This window comes from Bos mutus, chromosome 3 (genome assembly GCF_027580195.1).
Source record: "Bos mutus isolate GX-2022 chromosome 3, NWIPB_WYAK_1.1, whole genome shotgun sequence".
Taxonomy (NCBI): domain Eukaryota; kingdom Metazoa; phylum Chordata; class Mammalia; order Artiodactyla; family Bovidae; genus Bos; species Bos mutus.
Window position 1 is genome coordinate 90,175,723 of NC_091619.1, and position 24,962 is coordinate 90,200,684.

At 36.7% G+C, this 24,962-nt stretch overlaps 1 protein-coding gene across 8 annotated transcripts in view; it reads left to right on the top strand.

The window, feature by feature from the left end:
• The window catches only part of IFT25 (intraflagellar transport 25), a 75,470-nt gene that overhangs the window by 195 nt on the left and 50,313 nt on the right, over positions 1-24,962 (top strand). For 4 of the 8 annotated variants that reach the window (XR_011463714.1, XR_011463715.1, XM_070368013.1 and 1 more), the window contains exons 2-4: positions 9,629-9,699; positions 10,401-10,513; positions 24,188-24,294. Coding sequence is in view for 6 of the 8 variants with exons in the window: in XM_070368013.1 (XP_070224114.1) it covers positions 9,629-9,699; positions 10,401-10,513; positions 24,188-24,294 (291 nt within the window). In the remaining 2 variants the exon portion in view is untranslated. The other 4 variants (XM_070368009.1, XM_070368011.1, XM_005903590.2 and 1 more) reach the window with 4 other exon arrangements.

The window sequence follows — 24,962 nt, forward strand, 5'->3', positions numbered from 1 at the left end:
TCACAGGCCCCAGGGATCTAGCTTTGCTCGGGGAGGGAAGGTTACGCGTGCTCCGACCCTTGTCTAGGGAAAGGCCCTTGCCTAGGGAAAGGCCCTTGCCTACTGAAGGCCCTTGGGCGGGGCTACGGCGCTCAACCCGCGCGGTAAAGAGGACGGGGGCGTGGTCTGGGGGCGGGGCCTGCAGGCGAGGTGGCGCGTAGGAGCCGGGAGTACAGCTGTGCGCGACCGGATTTCGACGGCTAGGCGAAAGGGGGCGGAGCTGGGGCGTGGCTGGGGGCGGCACGCAGCGCAGGGTGGGGCGGGGGCGGGCGGAGCCTGTGGGGCGGGGTGGGGCGAAGAGCCAGGAATAGGATTGCTTGCCAGGAGGCCTGCGGAGAGGGGGGAGGGGCGGGGCTGTAGGGAGATCCCGACTCCCCGCGTTCCGCGAGCTCGGAGCTAACCGGAAACTGAGGCGAGCGGGGCTGTGCGGCCAGCCCTGGGGGAGGTGGGATCCTGGCTGGACGAGGTCGTAGGAGGGGGATGCTGGTGGGGGAGGAAGCGACCGAGCGTGGCCGGTTATTGTGAGGAGACGCGCGGAGAGGAGGCGGAGGACGGCGGGCGGGTGCTGAGGGGACCCGGATGGTGGAAGCCTGACGCAGGTCTGTTCTCTGAGTCCTGGAGACAGCAGTGGCAGCCCACGAAATTTTTGGAAGGCAGAAATAATGTTTTGACCCCCAAAAGGGGAAATCAATTCCGAATCGAAATTAATAAAGGTATCAAGATGTAACCTATCAACTGGAACGTAACCCGTATACTTAAGGGTTGTATTTGCTGTATTAATAGGATATGGGCTCATATATTTTATGTAATTGGGGCCGGGCGTCCAAAAGTATGTGTTTGGAGCTCTTGGAGGTCTTGAAATGGCTTTGAACTGGAGGTGAAAGGGTGGCTAAGTGGCACTAGGTTTAGAGGAGGATAGGCATCAGGGAAGTCCAGGGTCAGGGAATTTTAAAAATGCAAAGGATGGCATCCCAGAGTTCACCGCCTTTAATGAACTGAGGCCCTGAGTGAACACAAATGAATTAAGTACGGCCTCACAGGACGGGGAGTTAGACTACACCCTGAACCTGCATTTTTGGAGTTACGAAGCAGCATATCTGCTGAGTTGTTTTTTGGGGTTCTTTGGGATTGGTTTGCCACTTTCTCGTTAACTACAACAAAAACCTTTAAAGTGAACCCAAATTCTACCACTTCTTGTTATTTGAATAATTCCACCCAACAGAGGAAAAAGGAAGGATATTGGTGGCTATGCTGCTGCTGCTAAGTCGCTTCGGTCGTGTCCAACTCTGTGCGACCCCTTAAGACGGCAGCCCAACAGGCTCCTCTGTCCCTGGGATTCTCCAGGCAAGAATACTGGAGTGGATTGCCGTTTCCTTCTCCAGTGCATGAAAGTGAAAAGTGAAAGTGAAGTCGCTCAGTCGTGTCCGACTCTTGGCCACCTCATGGACTGCAGCCTACCAGGCTCTCCGTCCATGGGATTCTCCAGGCAAGAGTACTGGTGTGGGTTGCCATTGCCTTCTCCATTGGTGGCTATAGGAGGTGTGAAATGAGTTTTGTATTAAAGTTTGCTTCCTTCAGACAAGTTAGATTATAAGAATGTGAGGTTAGAACAGAACTGAACATTTGGAGATTATACTGTCTTCCTTATTCATCTACTACATATACATCAATGCTAGATATATTTCTCTAAAATAACGCTTTTGTAAAGCAGGTTCTCTCCTTGCTTTACAAGTCTCTAACCCCCACGTTGTCACCCACAAATAGACTACCTCAGGATTTTCCCACCTCTACACTATTCACATTTTCAGTCAGATAATTATTTGTTTTAGGGGAGTGTCCTGTGCATTGTTGGGTATTTAGTAGCATCATGAAATGCCCAAATGCTTCTAGATGACAGTAGCATCACCCCCTCCCCCAACTATGGGCATCCCTGGTGGCTCACATGTAAAGAATCTGTCTGCAATGTAAGAGACCAGGGTTCGATTTCTGTGTAGGGAAGATCTCTGGGAAAAGGGAATAGCTACCGACTCCAGTACTCTTGCCTGGAGAATACCATGGACAGAGGAGCCTGGGAGAGTACAGTCCATGGAGTTGCAAATAGTTGGACACAACTGAGTGACTAACACCCAGCCCCCAGTGTGACGGCCAGATTGTCTCCAGAAATGGACAGATGTCCCCTGGGGGGGCTAAATCATCCCCAGTCCAATTGAGAACCACTGGACCACAGGCTACATAAAGCCCACCATCTTTACTTGGCCTTCAAGTTTCCTTATCTACATTTCCTAGAATTTGATTCAGTCTAAAAGAACTCCAGTGCAAGTTTCTTCTAAAGATAATCACTTAGTTGTCTTCTTGGACACTTTAAAGCGTGGAAAAGATTAAAAATCTACTTTGTAGGAAAGTTCTTAAATCTATCATGTCTTCCTTCTTAAAATTCATACTAGAGTGACATTCTAATCCTTTTTCTATTTATGAATATTTGTGGTATTAAAACTTGTAGTCACATTTCTCTCACTAAATTACCTCTCCTTGAAACTATTCTTTGAGCTTTTTCCACATTAACATAGTTTATAGATCATCATGAACTTTTTGTTCTCCTCTGAACAATATCAAGCCTGACAATGTCCTATTTAAATTGTACTATCTAGAACTGAACACAGTATTCTAAATGTGGATCCCACTATTTGCACATAACAAATTATTAGTTTCATGCTTGGCCATCTTCCTTGACTCTGAGCTTAAAGGCCAAAACCAGGTTTTAATAGGCTCTAGTTTCATCCACCTCATTAGAACTGATTCAAATGTATTCTTTTTAATGGCTGAGTAATACTCCATTGTGTATATGTACCATAGCTTTCCTATCCATTCATCTGCTGATGGACATCTAGGTTGCTTCCATGTCCTGTATACGAGACGGCAAAAGAGACACTGATGTATAGAACAGTCTTATGGACTCTGTGGGAGAGGGAGAGGGTGGGAAAATTTGGGAGAATGACATTGAAATATGTATAATATCATGTATGAAACTAGTCGCCAGTCCAGGTTCGATGTACGATACTGGATACTTGGGGCTGGTGCACTGGGACGACCCAGAGGGATGGTATGGGGAGGGAGGAGGGTTCAGGATGGGGACACATGTATACCTGTGGCGGATTCATTTCAATATTTGGCAAAACCAATACAATATTGTAAAGTTTAAAAAAAAAAAAAAGGTTTTAGTTACCATCTTTGTCTTAGGTTTACATAGTCAAAGATTAACTACATTGTATCTTTGCATTACTAGCACAGTGCCTGGCCCTTAGTTGGTTTTCAAAGATTTTAATAGAATATGGTTCCTTCCTTACTCTATTAATAGAATTTGAAGTAACATTCCTTTGCCTTTGAGGGCAGATACAGTACACTCTTGTCTTACAGTGAGTTTGCAATCAACTGATCCTCTACCTTTTATACTTATGGGTGAAAGGTTGGCAAACTTTTTCTCTAATGGGCCAGATAATAAATATTTTAGGTTTTATGAGCCTTATAGTTTGTCACAGCTATTCTCTGTTACTATAGCACAAAAGTAGCCATAGAGAGTCTATAAATCAATGTGTGTGGCCATTTCCAATAAAACTGTCCATGGACATTGAGCTCTGTGCATTTCATATTTCATATAATTTTCATGTGGCACAAAATATTTTGATTTTGAAAAATATTTTAAAATGTAAAGACCATTCTTAGTTCATGGACCATACAAAAACAGATGTCAGAGTAGACTTGATTGTCAGGCAGTAGTCTGCCAATCCCTGATCAAGACCATTCCTGGTGTGATTGACTTTTTAAAGTCTGAGTATAGGCCTTTACTATTCTTATTATATATCTTATTCATTGCAGTCTATCTTTTTAGCTTGCTCAGATCTCTTTGTGTGCTAATTGTGTCATCTAGCATATTAGCTGACATCCCAGCTTTGTGTCCTCTGCAACATTGATAAACATTTTTTCCATCCTTAATAAAAATGTTGACTGTGATAAGGATAGAGGTCTTCACAATTCATTCTGTTCCATTAATCATTATTCTTTGAGTATAACCGTTCTGAGAAATAAATATCTACCTAAAGTACTGCGTATCATCCATCCATGTTTATTCAGCTAGTCCACAGGGTATCTTGAGGTACCTGGTCTGAGGTTTGTTGACGTGTTCAGAAATATTTCTGATAGGTAGTAACTCTATGAAACAAACAAAAAGAAATATTTAAGTTTGATATAACTTTTGAATTAATGTTACTGTTGCTTTCCAATTTTGCTACTTTCTTGTTTATATTTTCAAAGCCATGCTTTTAATACAATAAAATTTAGTAATTTTAGAATTTTGTTGAAAATTAACATCCAAGTACTTCAATCGTTATTTCCAGGAATTTACCAGATTTCTTGTCCTCAAACTAAGGGTTAACAATGTTCATGCAAACCAGTTCCCTGGTATCAATAGTATTAAAAGCTGTTATAAAATTGGCAAGAAAAAGGAAAAATAAAAACGTATTAGCATATATGCCTTTGACTAATCTTACCACGGTTTTTTAACAGTATCAATACTAGATTTTATCAATAGAATTACAATAGAAAATGAACTTCATGACAATAAACAAAAACTAGGAAGAAATAAATAATTTTGTCAGAATATAAATTTCAAAACTGACTCAAGAAGGTATAGAAAGCCTGAAAAGAACTGTTGAAATAATAGGAAATCTACACACAAACATTAGTAGACTTATAGGATCCAATAACCTAGCAAACAGAAAAATAAGGGAAATTTTCTGACTTCTTGATGTTAGGGATATAGTCTAAATTCCAAATCCAGACATGGACTAAATAACAACAATAAGAACAACTATAGGCAAATTTCACTTAGAAATATATTTGTAAAATTTCTAAAAATACTAGGAAACTAAATCCAACTATGGATAAAAATACTAATATTATACCTTGGCCATGTAGATAGATTTTATGCTTCAAACTGGGGATGCTATAACATTAGAAAATCTTGATTTATCACATTAGCAACATGTACAAACATCTATATGATCACTTTAGTAAATGTTAGAAGAGCATTTGATAAAATTCTGTGTTCATTTGTGTTTAAAAGAAAAAAACTAAAAGAATTTCTATAACCCAATGAACAGTGTCTGACAGAAATCTTAAGTGAGCATCACATTTAATGGTTAAATGTTAGAAATATTCCTTGTATGGTAAAGAATAAGACTTTTAAAAAATAGTTTTTTTTAAGATCACATTTATATAATGAAACCATAAGGTGTCTAAGAGTGAATCTTATAATAAAGATGAAGATATGTTTGTAGGAAACTATATAGTTTAAGGACTTAGAAGAAGGCTTAATGAAAAGATATTCCAGATCCATGTATTTGAAAACTCCTTATCATAAACATGTCTCTTCTCTCCAAATTAGTCTATAATGGAATTGAATCCACAGCAGATTGAATTCAATCTATAATGGATGTAATCCACATCTCAAAAAAAATTTTAATATAATTTAATAAAACTGTTTGTAATAATGTATAAAGGATAGAACCAAAAAACATTTGGTTTTAAATAGGGGAAAATTTAAATAGGGGAATTTACCTGATGAGATACTATGATTTTATTCTATCTTATACTGTCCTTTTACTTTCTTATTTAGAGATTGTCTCTTGAAAAGAGTACTTAGTTGTTTTTTTTTTTCTTCAGTCTGATAATACAGTATTTGATTTACTAACATTTAATGGAATAATCTGTGTATTTGTACTTAAATCTGTCTTCTAGTAATTTATTTTCAATTTGTCCCGTCTTTTTTTCTTTTCTGCCTTTCAGATTTATCATATATTTTATGGTATTCCAATTTTTCTTCTCTGTTGACCTCCTTCCTATAACTCTTTATTTTTTTTAGTGGTTGCATTATCCTAATTCTAGGATTATAACATGTATCCTCACCATATTACTCTACTTTGAATTAATAGCATATCACTTCATGTTCAACATTAGAACTTTGCAAAAGTACTTTACAAAAAGTACAGCCTCATTTGTCTTTCTCTTTTGTGTTATTATTGTATCTGTTACTTTAATCTGTTAAATTTCTACCGGTCCTTGATATTATTTTTACTTCAGTCAGTAGTCTTTTATTTTTTTGGCCCCACCACACAGCAGTGCAGGATCTTAATAACCCGACACACAGGGATCAAACCTGTGCCCCCTTGGGACTTCCCTGGCAGTCCAGTGGCTAAGACTGTGTGCTTTCAATGTAGGGCATGGCTTTGACTCCTGCTCAAGGAGCTGAGATCCCACATTCTGTGTCATACAGCCAAGAGATTATTTTTAAAAAGGAAAAAGAATGTTTGAAAAAACACTGCACCCCCTACAGTGGAAGCATGGAGTCTTAACCACTGGACCACCATGGAAGTCCCCTATTCAGTAGTCTTTTAGAAATTTTAATAATATTCTTTATGTTAAAAATAAATATATTTACCATTTTTAGTTCTCTTCACTCCTTCCCACAGACCCAGAATTCAACTAGGAATCATCAAGTACTTCATTTTATGGGTCTGCGTGTGTGCTAAGTCACTTCAGTTGTGTCCAACTCTTTGCATTGATAACAAATATTTTCAGTTTTTATCTTTATTTTGCTGTTACGTTTAGAGGATATTTTTATTGAATATAAAATTCTTTATTTTTTCATTCGGCACATCAAAGATGTCATTCCATTGTCTTTTGGCTTCCACTGGTAATGATGAGAAGTCAATTTTGATTCTTCTTGTTGTTCTGCTGCATATAAGATGTTTCTTGCTTGACTGCTTTTAATTTTTTCTCTTTCTTTAATTTTCAGCAGTCAACTAAGGTGTGCCTTGGTGGGATCTTCTTTGTATTTATCCAACTTATGGTTCACTGAACTTCCTGGATCTGTGGGTTTATGTCTTTCATAGATTTTGGATATTTTTCAGCTATATCACCTTAAATTATCTGTCTGTATTATCCTCTTTGTCCTTCTCTTCTGGGATTTTAATTACATGTATTGATATTTCCAACTAGTTTGATGTTGTTTCACAGGTATGATGCTCTGTTTTGTTTTCAATTTTCCCCTACTCTATTTCATATTGGATTATTTCTATTGACCTATCTTTTAAAGTTCACTGACCTTTTCTTGTGTCTAATATGATATTAAACCCATCAAGTGTGTTCTTTATTTCAGATATGGTATTTTTTCAGTTCTGGAATTTCCATTATGTTTCTTTTAATAGTTTACATTTCTCTGCTAATTCCCTTTCTTTTCACCCATTTTGTCCATCTTATCACTGAATTCGCTAGTCGATTTATAATTCCAGCACCTGGGTCATCTGTAGATCTACTTCAAATGACTTTTTTTTTTTTTTGCTAAGTTTTTGTTTTTTAGAAAAGGTTTTATTTTTTAATTTTTATTGAAATATAGTTGATTTACAAAATTATTTTAATCTCAGGTGGATAGCATAGTGGTTCAGTATTTTTATAGATTATAAGTTATAACATAACTCCATTAGAAGTTATTAAAAAATAATGGCCATAATTCCCTGTGCTATTCAAGTGACTTTGTGTGTTTGACACTGTGCTTAAGAACAACAGAAGCAGGTGGGTTTTTTCCCAGAAAGAACACATGTTCTTTGTGTAATAGGGTAAGAGATCACTTCAGTCCAACTAAGGGTTATACTAGGATTCGACCAAGTTGTAGTTTTACTTTGATAGTTTCATCTTACCTCTGATTTCACAAATTCGAGAGTGAGATCAGTTCCTTCCTTCATCAGAGCTTAATCTAAGTACCCAAGACCATAGCAACCTTTTTTTGCTTTTTAGCTCACGCCTAGTTTCCTGTGAAACTCCACTTAGGGGTTGATTTCCTTGATCTTATTTGGAGTTGAGCTGGGTGGGGACTGCGATACTCAGATGCACTTCAACTCTGCTACACATAACAACGTGGGTAAATCTCAGACACATTATGATGAGTGAAAGAAGCCAGGTATAAGTGAATACCAACTGTATGGTTCCATTTACATGAAGTTAAGGCAAAATTTATTGTGTTAGAAATAAGGACCATGCTACCTTTGGGAAGGAGAAAAGGGTAGTGACTAGGAGGGGGCATCAGAAGGGCCTGTCTCAAGTGCTGGTGACACTCTGTTCCTTTATCTGGGTGGTGGTTAACTGGGTGTGTTCACCTTGTGAAAATCTATTGGACTGTATACTTATGATTTGTGTTCTTTTCTGTATGTATGTTGTAGTTCAAAAACAAAGAAGGTGTATATGATGGAGGAGCAGCTTTTGCACACACACACACACACACACACACACACACAAAAGTTAAAAAGAAAAATCAAGCTATAGTATAGAAGATATTTGCAATGCTATAACAAAGTATTTGTATCCAGGCTTTTTTTTTTTTTCAATTTTCTACAAATCAAAAAGAAAAGGGCAGAAGGAAAAATAGAAATCCAATAGAAAATGAGCAAAAGATAAGAAAAAGCAAATAAGAGGCCTGAGTGGCCCGTGAACATGAAAAGATATTCAACCTCATTAGTAATCATGGAAATTCAAGTTAAAATCATATTGACATACCATTTCACACCAAAGAGATTGACGAAAACTGTGTGACAATACCAAGTTGGTGAGAATATGAGGGAGCAGAAACTTTCATATACTACAAATAATACTGTATTAGATTTAGAGATCAAATCATCAATTATTGACTTGGAGATATACCAATTCTAAATTTCTACAATTTTACTTCTACAAAGAAAAATATGGTTTATTATAAAGATTTTCTCCCAGATGTGCCTATGGATACATGCACAAAGATATGCATTACAAATTTGTTTATAATAGCAAAGAATTGGAAACAGACCTAAATAACCATCATTAGAGAAATGGAGAAATGTCTTATAGCAGTTAAAATAAATAAAGTAGATTTATATCTTGAAGACATAATATTGAATGAACAAAGCAAGTAGCAAGTATACACCATGAAAGCATCTAAATTTTAAAAGAATAGTCCATACTGAGGTATGCTCAGTTGCTCAGCCGTGTCTCACTCTTTTGACCCCAGTACTGAAGTCCACCAGGCTTCTCTGTCCATGGAATTTTCCAGGCAAGAATACTGGAGTGGGTTGCCATTTCCTCCTCCCGGGGATCTTCTTGACCATATATGGTAAAAGTATAAAAATAATAGTCAGGGGCTTCCTTGGCGATCCAGTGGTTAAGACTCCACACTTCATGTTAAATTAAGATCCTGCGTGCCACACAGCATGGCCAATAAATAAATAAAAATATAGTCAGGGAGAATATTCCCCAATTTCAGAATAGCTATTACCACTGGGCAAGGAAAGGAATAAGGACAAAAAAAAGTACATATGGCAAAACGTTAACATTTATTAAATCTGGGAAGTTGGTATATAGTTATTTAATATATGTAATATTCACTGTACCCTCTTGTTTATTTGAAATAGTTTTTTTTTTTTAATTAGACACTTGGGCCAGCATATGAAGTGTATTGGAAGCCTTTCTCTCTTTTCCAAACACTATTCATCTTTTTAATTCTTTACAGATACAGCTTTCGTTGTCAATTTGCATCTGTATATTGCTTCGTGCCCTATCACCAGCAGATCAAGTAGGAAGGTGAGTTTTGATGTAATCTCCTCTGGTCTTCCTTCTGTCTTACCCTCCAGGGTTCATGGAAGAGCTCAACAATATCTTTTCAATGTGCTTTTTTATCAAACTTCAAATATTACTCTCCAACAGAAATGTCTAAGTTCATGAACCAAGTGACTGATTTAGAATTTAATAATAAGTGAAAAGTTGCCTTCTCTCTTATTTCACATTTCTGCTAAAAAAAATGATGATAGGTATTTTTTAAGATTTAAATAATGGTGCTTACTACTTCAGTTGATATGTGTATGGATAAATAGGTACAAAGTCTATTTTTATACTCTGCATTTTTTAAATTTCAGAAATATAACAATACAAATACTTTTTAAAAACTTAACGTACCAAGTCATGTTATTCTAGCTTATTAACTGTTTCCAGATATTTATTGAGGATTTTTAATTTTAGAAGCAGAAAAATTACGTCAGTGTCAGGGACTTGTTTTCTGGAGTAGAGTATTGGAAATACTCATATCTTACAGATTATCCCTGGGAGAAGTCAGAAGTTTATTTACGTACATAAACATGCTGGAGTCCCTCCCACTGGTTGAATAACTTGGTTGTTAAGCTGTGTGCTAGGCAACAGACTTTCTGTCTCTTCCTTTTCTCAGATGAAGTTCAGAGAGGAAAAAAGTTGTTTTTGTTTTTATCGTTTTGTTACTGTTTTACTTGCAGATTAAACACTTTAAGATGAGAAAAGTTGATCTTTGTTTGAGCTCTGAAGGGACTGAAGTTATTTTAGCTACATCAAGTGATGAAAAACACCCACCTGAAAATATGATTGATGGGTAAGAGTTACTCTTTTTTCTTCCTTAAAGTCTTAACATTAGGTCAGTGAACCCTATGAGTACTGAGATTACGTATTTTATAACAACTAGCACTGTTAAGCATAGTTTAATAAATGTTTGGTGAACTGAATTACTTGATTACGCACTTTAATACCATCCTGGAGCTAATTCAGTTGCGTATATTTAGGTTTTTTATTATTTTCTTAATAATTCCTAAACTGAACTTTTTCTGAAAATAGTTATTTAAAATGTGGTCTGTCGAGGCAAAACTTCAAACAAGAGCTACCTCATTTTTTGGAAGTATACATTTTAATATCTGGCCTGTTTTCTTTCTAGTTTAAGCAATTTTTGCTGAACTGAATGCTTCATTTCTTGCTATCCACCTGCATTTTTCAGTTCTTAGCTTCGTGATATCATTCCAGTTATCACTCTTCACTGTGCTAGAGCTTATTCTAGATAGAGACATATATCATTCTCTGACTTTTAAGTTCTAAGAAAAAAGTAAATGGTTAATGGAAGAACTTTAAAAAATACAAAACTGAGGTATATAGGACTTCCCTCATGGTCCAATAGGTATTACTCCTCGCTTCCCTATAGAGGCTGAGAGTTTGATCCCTAGTTGGGGAACTAAGACCCCACATGTCACATGGTGCAGCAAAAACCACAAATTTTTAATTTTAATTGAGGTATAAATGATTTACAGTATCATGTAAGTTCAGGTGTACAGTGTAGTGATTCACAATTTTGAAGGTTATATTCTTGTATAGTTATTATAAACTATTGGCTATAATTGCCATGTTACACAATATATCCTTCAGTTCAGTTCAGTTCAGTTCAGTCGCTCAGTCGTGTCCGACTCTTTGCAACCCCATGAACCACAGCACGCCAGGCCTCCCTGTCCATCACCAACTCCTGGAGGCCACCCAAATCCATGTCCATCGAGTTGATGATGGCATTCAACCATCTCATCCTCTGTCGTCTCCTTCTGCTCCTGCCCTCAATCTTTCCCAGCATCAGGGTCTTTTCCAATGAGTCAGCTCTTCGCATCAGGTGGCCAAAGTATTGGAGTTTCAGCCTCAACATCAGTCCTTCCGATGAACACCCAGGACTGGTCTCCTTTAGGATGGACTGGTTGGATTTTCTTGTGGTCCAAAGAACTCTCAAGAGTCTTCTCCAACACCACAGTTCAAAAGCATCAATTCTTCAGCGCTCAGCTTTCTTTGGAGCTTATTTATTTTATTCATAGTAGTTTGTACCTTTTAGTCCCTACCCTATCTTGCCCTTCCCCATTTCCCTCTCCCCACCAATTTGTTCTGTATCTGTAAGTCTCTTTCTTTTTTGTTATATTCACTAGTTTGTTTTATTGTTTATATTCCACCTGTAAGAGGTTCACAATATTTGTCTTTCTCTGTCTAACTTATTTCACTAAGCAAATAACCTCTAAGTCCATCCAGGAAGAACTCCTTTTTTAATAGTTCTGGCTATTTTATTACCCTCTTGAGTTCTCTTTCTTGGTATTTATACAGTGATCTGAGTTTGACTCATAGAATTATATAATTTTAGAGCTGGAAGACATCTTATCTAAACCTTTCATTTAGACTTGTGGTAAGAGAGGTCTAGAGAGGTCAGGTACTAGTTCTAACTATTGAAAGCAGAGCCAGTTGTAACATAGGTCTTGTGGCTGTTCGTGTTCTATTGTGAAGTCCATGTATCTGGATAAAATTCTAGTAAATGGACCTGTTCTTTAAGCCCAGTTGTTATCTCCTCTCTGACATCTGTCCCTTCCTTCAGGTAGGCTGCTTTACCTTTTTGTTTGGCTCCAGTAGCATTTGATATTTACCTCTATTACCTTATTTATTCTTTTGTTGTATAATTATTTATTTTTAATGTACTACTTCTCTCACAACTGGAAGTTTCTAGAAATCATGACACTATAACTTCTTCATCTTTGACTCCACAATGTCTTAAAATATTTGTTGAGTAGCTTGTGAATTTGGAGAAGGCAATGGCACCCCACTCCAGTACTCTTGCCTGGAAAATCCCATGGATGGAGGAGTCTGGTGGGCTGCAATCCATGGGGTCACTAAGAGTTGGACTCAACTGAGCAACTTCACTTTCACTTTTCACTTTCATGCATTGGAGAAGGCAATGGCAACCCACTCCAGTGTTCTTGCCTGGAGAATCCCAGGGACAGGGGGCCTGGTGGGCTTCTGTCTATGGGGCAGCACAAAGTTGGACATGACTGAAGTGACTTAGCAGCAGCAGCAGCAGCTTGTGAATTAGATCATCAAAGATTAGTCATACATACAGTCACACATACTTACATATATGCATCTATTAATGTGCATTTGCATAGAGCTTTATAGTTTCATAGATGTTATGCTATATGACTCTCACAGTAAGCTTGGGGAATAAGAGGCAAAAAAAAAAAATGTTTTTTTCAACCTCATTATAAAGACAACAAAAAATATGACTTGAGGCAAAATGATTTTCTCAAAATCGCACAGATAAGCAAGTGGCAGAATCAAAACTAACACTCATGTCTTCTAACTCCCAATTTCTCAGACTTAAGGTTTGAATAAAAAACTTAATATACTTGCCTCTTAATCCATAATTTTTTACTTCCTGAAATTCAGGTAATAGTTATTTAACCCCACTCTGCCTTAGAAAAAAGATATAAATGTGGAAACTGCACATTTATGAGGGAAATGAGGGTCACAGACCTATAGAAATTTACCTTAAGTTGTTTGCCAGAAATGGCAATCTTCCTAAAAATACTTCTTGTCTTTGACTGAAGATAAATCACATTTCCAAGGTAATATTAATTTACCTTACACTTTATTTTGACCTTTCTTTCTCGGGAGTATGTCTGTAGATCATTTAGATTGGCTGTTACACATAATGGATAATATATAGTATAGCTTTATCAGTCCATGCTAATGAATAAGTATGTAATATTTTTGAGATTAGACAAAACTCGTTAGTATAGCAGAGTTTTCCCGAGAGAACTCCCTGGTCATAGCAAACATGCTTTTCCAACAACACAAGAGTTGATTCTGTGTATGGACATCACCAGATGGTCAATACCGAAATCAGATTGATTGCATTCTTTGCAGCTGAAGATGGAGAAGCTCTATACAGTCAGCAAAAACAAGACCAGGAGCTGACTGTGGCTCAGATCATGAACTCCTTATTGCCAAATTCAGACTTAAATTGAAGAAAGTAGGGAAAACCACTAGACCATTCAGGTATGACCTAAATCAAATCCCTTAGGATTATACAGTGGAAGTGACAAACAGATTCAAAGGAGTAGATATGATAGAGTGCCTGAAGAACTGTAGACAGAGGTTCATGACATTGTACAGGAAGCAGTGATCAAGACCATCCCCATAGAAAAGAAATGCAAAAAGGCAAAATGGTTGTCTGGGGAGACCTTACAAATAACTGAGAAAAGAAGAGAAGCTAAAGGCAAAGGAGAAAAGGAAAGATATACCCATCTGAATGCAGAGTGCCAAAGAATAGCAAAGAGATAAAAAAAATCCTTCCTCAGTGATCAATGCAAAGAAATAGAGGAAAACAACAGAATGGGAAATACTAGAGAATCTTCAAGAAAATTAGAGATACCAAAGGAACATTTGACGCAAAGATGGGTACAGTAAAGGACAGAAATGGTATGGACCTAACAGAAGCAGAAGATATTAAGAAGAGGTGGCAAGAATACGCAGAAGAACTATACAAAAAATATCTTCACAACCCAGATAACCATGATGTTCTGATCACTCACTTAGAGCCAGACATCCTGGAGTCTGAAGTCAAGTGGGCCTTAGGAGGCATCACTACTAACAAAGCTAGTGGAGGTGATGGAATTCCAACTGAGCTATTTCAAGTCCTAGAAGGTGATGCTGTTAAAGTGCTGCACTCAGTATGCCAGTAAATTTGAAAAACTCAGCAGTGGCACAGGGATGGAACAGGTCAGTTTTCACTCCAATCCCAAAGAAAGGCAATGCCAAAGAATGTTCAAACTACTGCACAATTGCACTTATCTGACACACTAGCAAAGTAACACTCAAAATTCTCCAAGCCAGGCTTCAACAGTACGTGAACCAAGAATGTCCAGATGTTCAAACTGCATTTAGAAAAGGCAGAGGAACTAGAGATCAAATTGCCAACATCCGCTGGATCATCGAAAAAGTAAGAGAGTTCCAGAAAAACATCTACTTCTGCTGTATTGACTACACCAAGGCCTTTGACTGTGTGGATCACAATAAACTGTGGAAAATTCTGAAAGAGATGGGAATACCAGACCTCATTACCTGCCTCCTGAGAAGTCTGTATGCAGATCAAGAAGCAACAGTTAGAACTGGACGTGGAACAACAGACTGGTTCCAAATTGGGAAAGGAGCACGTCAAGGCTATATATTGTCACCCTGCTTATTTAACTTATATGTAGAGTACATCATGAGAAATGCCAGGCTGCAAGAAGCACAAGATAGCCAGGAGAGATATAAATAACCTTAGATATGCAGATGACACCATCCTTATGGCAGAAAGTGAAGAAGAACTAAAGAGCCTCTTGATGAAAGTGAAAGAGGAGAGTGAAAAAGTTGGCTTAAACCTCAACATTTAAAAAACTAAGATCATGGCATCCAGTCCCATGACTTCATGGCAAATAGATGGGAAAACAGTGACAGACTTTATTTTCCTGGGCTCCAGAATCACTGCAGATTGTGACAGCAGCCATGAAATTAAAAGACACTTGCTCCTTAGAAGAAAAGCTATGACAAACCTAGACAGCATATTAAAAAGCAGAGACATTACTTTGCTGACAAAGGTCTGTCTAGTCAAAGCTATTGTTTTTCCAGTAGTTAGGTATGAATGTGAGAGTTGGACTATAAAGAAAACTGAGCACGGGAGAATTGATGCTTTTGAACTGTGGTGTTGGAGAAGACTCTTGACAGTCCCTTGGACTGCAAGGAGATCCAACCAGTCCATCCTAAAGGAAATCAACCCTGAATATTCATTGGAAGGACTGATGTTGAGGCTGAAACTCCAATACTTTGGCCACCTGATGTGAAGAGCTGACTCATTTGAAAAGACCCTGATGCTGGGAAAGACTGAGGGCAGGAGGAGAAGGGGACGACAGAGGATGAGATGGTTGGATGGCATCACCGACCCTATGGACATGAGTTTGAGCAAGCTGTAGGTCTTGGTGATGGACATGAAAGCCTGGCATGCTGCAGTCCATGGGGTCACAAAGAGTCGTACATGACTGAGCAACTTAACTAAACTGATAGAAAACTATATGGAATAAAGTACTTACTGACCTGATATCTGAACAGAGCATATCAGAGACTTAATTCATATCCATTTCCAACACATATAGATAGACTTTATATGGTAGATAGTAAAACTTATTATCTGCTCATAAGTTGATTTATCTAAATGGGAGTAACCATAGAGTTATTTGGAGAAAACAATACTATAAATTTGCCCCTAATGGACAGTGTCCCCAATTCTTAATTTCCCCAGAAATAGTTTTTAAAAGTGATTATATTTATATTTCCTCTTGACTCTTTTTTTGACCCTTGGTATTTAACATGTCAATGAAACGGAGAAAAATTCTACACAAGAAACAAGTGAGTTAAGAAAAAGTAGGAGAGAGAATTGAATCTTTTGGCATAATGTAGAAGAATGGTAGATTTGCAGTTAAAATTCCTGAGTAAGTGAACTGTGTGTGTTACTTTGGACTAAGAATATATGTTATTCTTTAAGCCTCAGTTTCCTGGTGTGAAAAATGGGGCTAATAACACTTTCCCTGACTCAGAATTGTGAAAAAAATTCCATGACTTTTTTCTTATTATCACATAGAGATAATAGATGTTGAATAGTCAATAGCCATAAGGCCTTATTTTAAAGGAAACTACTATTTTAAAGACATCATTATACTTAATTATGGTGATTCAGTTGTATGTTATTTTAAAATACAAGTGCATCTCAGTTTATCTTTGGTATTATTATATTGATCATGTTCATTAAAAGCACCCAAGAGAAAGCATAGGGCAAGTAAAAATTATTTAATTTACTTAAATGAATAAAATTTTAAACCATTTAAATGTAAATAAAAATAAGTTGTAAAATATTAAACATAGTATAAAAAAATAAAGAATTGTGAGTTAGGAGACCCCCGATTCTATTCTTTTATTTTTTGTAATAGCTTTATTGACATATTATTCTCACACCATAAAATTCACCCATTAGGATATACAATTCAATGGCTTCCAATATATTCAGAATTATGCAGCCATCTGCACAATCCATTTTAGAACATTTCAGCATCCCAAAAGAAAACGTCATACCCCTTCACAACCACCCCCTCTCCCCACCGGCCCTAGGCAACCACTAGTCTACTTTTGTCCCTATAGACTTGCTTATACAGACATTTCATGTCAATGGAATCATTCATATGTGGTCTTTGGATTCACAGTCAAGGTGTTGGAGATTTTTCACACCTTTCAGGAATGAAAGAGCAGCTAGACAAAAAAATTAGTAAAAATTAAATGATCTACATAACATTATTGGTTACCTTGACTTTTGCATTTATAGAACATTATAATCAGCAATGATACATGTTATTGAACATTCACTGAAATGAACCGAGCCATTAAATAAATCTTGATAAATTTCAAAAGACTGAAATCTTAAAAAATATATTCTCCCCCAAAATGGTAGTTATGTGAGGTGATGTATGTGTTAGCTAACTTTACTGGGTAATCATTTTGCAGTATATGTGTTATATCAAGTCATAGTGTTTGTTTGGGCTCCCCTTGTGGTTCAGCTGGTAAAGAATCCGCCTGCAATGCAGGAGACCTGGATTCAATCCCAGGCCTGGGAAGATCCCCTGGAGAAGGGATAGGCTACCCACCCTAGTATTCTGGCCTAGAGAATTCCATGGACTGTGTAGTCCATGGGGTTGCAAAGAGTCGGACACAACTGAGTGACTTTGACACACAGTGTTTGTACACTTAAAGTTACATAATGTTACATGTCAATTATATCTCAGTTAAGCTGGGAAGGAAAATAATATGTTCTCTGACCATTATGTAATTAAATTAGAAATAAATAACAGAAAGGCATCTGGATACACCCAAAACTTAGAAATTAAACATGGCACTTCAAAATAACCAATGAGTCAAAGAAGAAATCACAAGGGATATTAGAAAATATTTATAACTGAATGATAATGAAAAATGTATATATAGCCACATTTGTGGGATGTAGTTAAGTCAATGCGTTAAAGGAAGATAATAGCATAAATACTTAAATTAAAACGGAGAATATTTTAAAAACCAATAAGTTCTACCTTAGGAAGCTAGGTAACAAAGAGCAAATTATACCAAAAGCAAGTAAAAGACAAAAATAACAAAGATAAGAGCAGAAATCAATGAAATAGAAAATAGACAACTAGAAAAAATTACCAAAACCAGAAGTTCATTATGTGAAAAAATTAATAAAAGGTATAAACCTCTAGCAAGACTGACTAAAATAGAAAGAAAAAATGCAAATTACCAATATCAGAATTGAAACAACCATTAAACATTCTAAAAGAATAGTAAGTCAATATAAAGAACAAATTTAGGCTAATAAACTTAACAACTTAGATGAAATGGACAGATTCTTTGAAAAACTCCAGCTATAAAAATGATGTAAGATGAAATTTAGAAATCTGAATAGCTTATATCAATTATATAAATTAAATTATATAAAGTATTTAGAGAGAAAATAGTACCAATATTCCATAAATTCTTTCAAAAACAGAGGAGGGAAACATTTTCAAAACTGTTTTATGAGAACAATTATAACCTTGATCCCAAAACCTTACAAAGACATTATAAGAAAGGACAATTAAAAAATAATATCCTTTATAAACATAGATATAAAACCATTATAAATTGAATTCAGCAAATGGAGTTTGTCATAAGAATGCAAGATTGGCCTATTTACCATATTATCACAGGAGTACAGATTGAGTGTAATTTACTGTATTGCCAGAGCAAGAGAGAAGAAAATCATATGGTCATTCCAGAAAATCATTAGAATTCAGCATCTAAACATGATAACAATTCTCAAAAAATTAAAAAGAGAAGGGAACTTTCTCAGTCTGATAAAAGCATCTACTAAAAATTTTCAACTTAATGGTGAAATAGTAAGTGCTTTCCTAATAAAACAAATGAGTGTATATAACAAAACAGAAATAGACTCACAGATACAGAAAACAAACTAGTGGATTTAAGTGGAGAGAGGGAAGCAGGGAAGGGCATGATAGGGTTATGAGATTAACAGATACAAACTACTACATATAAAATAGATAAGCAATGAGACTATTTTGTATAGCACAGGGAAATATAACCATTATTTTGTAATAACCTAACATGGAGTATAATCTATAAAAATATTGAATCACTATGCTGTATACCAGAAACTAATATAATACTATAAATCAACTGTATTCAATATCAAAAAATGCTTCCTCCCTAAGACTAGAAACAAATCAAGGATGTTGTCACCATTTCTATTCAGTATTGTCCTGGAAGTCTTGGCCAATGCAGTAAGGCAAGAAAAGACATAGAAATCATAAAGACTGAAAAGAAAGCAAAATTGTTTTTGTTCAGTACAGTATGATATTACTTATATGTGGAATCTAAAAACTTAGTGGACTAGTGAATATAACAGAAAGAGAAGCAGACTCACAGATACAGAGCACAAACTAGTGTTTACCAGTAGGGAGAGGAGAGAGGGGCAAACTATTGGATATAAAGTAAGCTCAAGGATATATTGTACAACATGGGTAATATAGCCAATATTTTGTAATAACTGTAAATGGAAAATAGTCTTTAAAATTAAATAAAATGTTAAAAGAAAATTAGTAGGTATATTATAATGAGGATAATGATCAAAATACACCCTTATAGTATTTCCCCAAAGAGTGTTCCTATTCTTGATGGCAACAAGGAAAATAAGTTTTGGAATGAGCCCTCTTTACATATGTAACGAAGTAGACTTTTTAACTATTCATAATATTTATTTGAGTTTCAGTTTCTCCAGGGGGTTGTGTGTGTGTTTATAAAACAGGAGCTGTTGACTACTTAAAAAAAAATTGTCTTTGTTCACATGTTATATGAATCTACATAACCCTAAGGAATCTACAAATATCTGCTAGAGCTAATAAGTGGATTTAGCCAAGTCAATACACAAAAATCAATTGTATTACCATATACTAGCAGGAAACATTTAGACAGTGAAATTTTTTAAAATTCCATTTATATTAGCAGTTAAATAGACATGAAATAGGAATAAATTTAATAAGACACTCAAGACCTTTACACTCAAAACTATAAAACATTGCTGAGAGAAATTAAAGAACTAAATTAAAAGATACACTACATTCATGATTGGAAAACTCAATTTTGTTACCATGGCAGTTTCTCCGTAAAACGACTGTTGTTCTTGTAGTAATGTATATGGAAATGCAAACTAATCTTGAAAAAATAATCTTGTCACATCTTATAAAAGAAGAAAGTTGCAGCCCTGAAATTATCTGATTTCAAGATAAATACACAGTAATCAAAACAGCATGGCATTTTAGTAAAGATAGATCTATATAGATCAGAGCAACAGACTAGAGGGCCCAGAATAGATCCATGCATGTAAAGTCAATTAATTTTCAACAAAAGGCTAAGGATATAGAAATAGATCAGTGGAATAAAATGGAGGGGCAGAAATCCATACACCTATAACTAGTCCTTTAATTTTAGAATAAGACACTAAGGTAATTTAATAGGAAAAAGAGTCTTAACATGTGGTGCTGGAACAACTGAATAAACATGTGGATAAAAATAAACCTCAACCCCTACCTCATACTGAACACAAAAATTAATTCTATATGGATCATAGAACTATATTCAAAGCTAAAATGTTTAAGCTTATAAAAGAAAACATAAAGTATTTTTGTGACAATGAGGTAGGCAAAGATTTCTTAATGAAGACACAAAAATTATAAGCATAAAAGGGCAATGAAACTGTACTTCACCAAAAGTAAGATTACTACTCATTGAAAAACGCAAATAAGAAAATAAAAAGGCAAACTGAAGCCTGGGAGAAAATGCTCACAATACGTATGTCTGACAAAGGACTCCTACAAATATGTAGTAAAAGTGGAAAGTGGAAAGAACATTTAAGTTTACTTATTTTTAATTGAAGGATAATTGCTTTACAGTATTGTATTGATTTCTGCCATACATCAACATGAATCAGCCATAGGTGTACATATTTCCCCTCCTTGTTGAATCTTTCTCCCACCTCCCACCCCATCCCAACCCTCTAGGTTGTCACCAGTTTGAGCTCCTTGAGTCATCCAACAAATTTCCACTGGCTATCTATTTTACATATCATAGTGTTTATCTTTCCATGCTTCTTCTTCTTGTTCAGTCGCTCAGTCGCATCTGACTCTTTGCGCCCGCATGGACTACAGCACGCCAGGCTTCCCTGTCTTTCACCATTACCTGGAGTTTGCTCATATTGATGTCCATTGAGTAGGTGATACCATCTAACCATCTCATTATCTGTCATCCCCTTCTCCTCCTGCTTTCAACCTTTCCCAGCATCAGGTCTTTTCCAGTGAGTTGGCTCTTTGCATCAGGTGACCAAAGTATTGAAGCTTCAGCTTCAGCATCAATCCTCCAATGAATATTCAGGATTGATTTCTTTTAGGATTGACTGGATTGATCTCCTTGCTGTCCAGGGGACTCTCAAGAGTCTTCTCCAGCACCACAGTTCAAAGGCATCAATTCTTTGGTGCTCAGCCTTTTTTTTTTTTGTCTAGCTCTCTACTCTGTCCATTTGTCCCACCCTCTAAAGTGGAAAGAACTTTTTTAAAAAATGAGAAAATACTTAGTAGACACTTCACAAAAGAAACTGTACGAATGACCAGAAAGCAGATGAAAACGGGCTTAGCATCATTTGTCATCAGGAAAATGCAAATTAATACCATAGTCAGACACCATTTCACATCCAGTAGAATAGCTAAGAAGCCTGACAACAGAATATTGGCAAGAATGTGGAACAACTAGAATTCCCTTACATTTCTGTTAGGAATGTAAAATGGCATAACCACTTTGGAAGTCTGACGTTTTCTTATAAAATTAAATATCAGTTCAGTTCAGTCACTCAGTCGTGTCCGACTCTTCGTGACCCCATGAATTGCAGCACGCCAGGCCTCCCTGTCCATCACCAACTCCTGGAGTTTACTCAAACTCACGTCCATCAAGTCGGTGATGCCATCCAGCCATCTCATCCTCTGTCGTCCTCTTCTCCTCCTGCACCCAATCCCTCCCAACATCAGGGTCTTTTCCAATGAGTCAATTTTTCACATCAGGTGGCCAAAGTATTGGAGTTTCTGCTTCAGCATCAGTCCTTCCAATGAACACTCAGGACTGATCTCCTTTAGGATGGACTGGTTGGATCTCCTTGCAGTCCAAGGGACTCTCAAGAGTCTTCTCCAACACCACAGTTCAAAAGCATCAATTCTTCGGCACTCAGCTTTCTTCACAGTCCAACTCTCACATCCATACCTGACCACTGGAAAAACCATATAGCCTTGACTAGATGGACCTTTGTTGGCAAAGTAATGTCTCTGCTTTTGAATATGCTATCTAGGTTGGTCATAACTTTCCTTCCAAGGAGTAAGCGTCTTTTAATTTCATGGCTGCAGTCACCATCTGCAGTGATTTTGGAGCCCCCAAAAATAAAGTCTGACACTGTTTCCACTGTTTCCCCATCTATTTCCCATGAAGTGATGGGACCGGATGCCATGATCTTCATTTTCTGAATGTTGAGCTTTAAGCCAACTTTTTCACTCTCCATTTTCACTTCCATCAAGAGGCTTTTTAGTTCCTCTTCACTTTCTGCCATAAGGGTGGTGTCATCTGCATATCTGAGGTTATTGATACTTCTCCTGGCGATCTTGATTCCAGCTTGTGCTTCTTCCAGCCCAGCGTTTCTCATATTGTATTCTCCATATAAGTTAAATAAGCAGGGTGACAATATATAGCCTTGACGTACTCCTTTTCCTATTTGGAACCAGTCTGTTGTTCCATGTCCAGTATGACTCAGCAATTCCACTCCTAGTAATTATCCAAGAGAAATGAAAACATTTCCACAAAAACACCTGTATACGAATGTTTATAGAAGTTTTATTCATAATGGTAAAAAACTGAAAACAAGTCAAATATTCAACAAAAGTATCAAGCAAGCGACTTTCCTGGTGGTCCAGTGGTTAAGAATCCACCTTACAATTCAGGGGATACTGGCTCAATCCCTGGTCCAGGAAGAACCCATATGCCATGGGGCAACTAAGCCCACGCACCACAACAACTGAGCCTGCATTCTGGAGCCCGCAAGCCACAACTGCTGAGCCCACATGCAGCAACTGCTGAGACCCACACACCCTGGAGCCCAGGATCTGCAACAAGAAAAGCCACTGCAATGAGAAACCCATACAGTGCAACTAGAGAAAGCCCCTGCACAGCAACAAAGACTCAGTGCAGCCAAAAATAAATAAATAAATAAATATTTTTAAATCAAACAAAAATGTATAAACAAATTATAGCATAGTCTGTGGTAATAAGACTCAGAGCAGTGGTTGCCTAAGGGAGGTAGGGATTGTCTGGAGAGAAAGAGAAAGGATATGTCTAGTGTAATGGAAGTGTTCCTTATCTTGATTAGGCTATTATTTACCTTGATGTATTGGTTACATAAGCATATACATTTATCAAAATGCATTTGTACATTTAAGAGAAATTTCACTGTAGGTAAATTTTACCTCCAAAAAAGAAGTAAAAAACCTTATATAATTAAAGAAATGATTATTTATATAGTCAATACTATAAGTGTGTGTGTATGTGTGTATAATTTTTTTATATTATATAACTAACACTTGAGTGCATGTTTTAATATTTTTTCAACAAGCATCTGTTGTGTATTTACTGTTGGTCAGCCATTGTGATAGTTGCTGGGGATGTAAAGGTAAGAGAAAGTAACTGGACTTAAAGAAGGCATGGCTGGAGTAATAAAAATATGTGAAAAAAGTGCTAATATAAACTGGATGCTGTTTATGAGGTGAGTGCAAAGGAGGGAGAAAGTGATTGTGATTTGGTGGGCTTGGAGAGATGTGACCAAAAAGTGAATAAACTTTTGCAAGGGAAGAAAGGCTTCCACAGAGGCATGAGTCTGCATGACGTGTTTGCAGAATTTTAATCGGTCCAATGTGACTACAGTAATGAGAGATGATATCATGATGGGGGACAGTATACTTAATGATGGGACCAGATTGTACAGGATCATTAAATGCCATACTAAGGAGTTTAGATTTATAGGCAATAAGGGATCACTAAGATTTTAGACAAGAGTGACATCAATTCCATGTTTTAAAGAATATATCTGGTGGTTGTAAAGAATTGTTAAAGTTGGGGAGAGATTAGAGGCAGAATAAACAGGAAGGGATTGTAAGAATCCAATGGTGGTTTATTTTTTTTTTAGTACTTATTCACTAGGATTTGTGATTAAGCATTTCTAAACATTTAGCTGTTCTTTTCTGTTTTTCTTTAAAATTAACAATAGAAATCCAGAAACTTTTTGGACCACCACAGGAATGTTTCCCCAAGAGTTCATTATATGTTTTCACAAGCATGTGAGGATTGAAAAGCTTGTAATCCAGAGTTACTTTGGTAAGCATGATATTTTCATTTCATTTCATTAATTTTCATCTTTCAGTTTTTCCATAGGCAGAATGCACATACGTAAACTTTTGGCAAAACACTGATTTTTTTTACAGCATGGAATCAAGTTTTATTGCTGGGGTTGATGGGTGGAGAGTATGGGTTAACTGTCTGAAGCACAGTTAGCTTCTCTGAAACTGCGAATTTGAAACCCTTCCAAAGTACGTAATAATTTCCATGCAGTTTTCTACGTGAAAGCCTTTGGCAAAAGACCCTGTGATGAATTTAAGAAGCCAGCTTGCCAGAACGCTAGGTTTCTTCACATCTTTATTCCAGATTTTTTTGGCTAGGGGTTCTCTGTCAAATTCTTTCTGGAAATCTGACAACCCTGATTATTTACATTTGGTAACTTTGATTCTTTTATTAATGTGGCCATTTTCTGAGGGATTTAGGAAGAATATCTTCCACTAAAACTAGGATGGAAGATAGTCTTCCACTAGGATGGAAGACTGTCTTCCATCCTAATCCTGTTTTATGTTTTTTTTAAGGACAGAGTGTATCAGGCAAAATCATGGTAGGAAACAGGATACATCCCAGGTGGCTCAAATGAAGAAACATTATTGATGGGACCACTTATACAGAATTATGGCCTGGGTTAAGGGAACAAGCTAGGGATG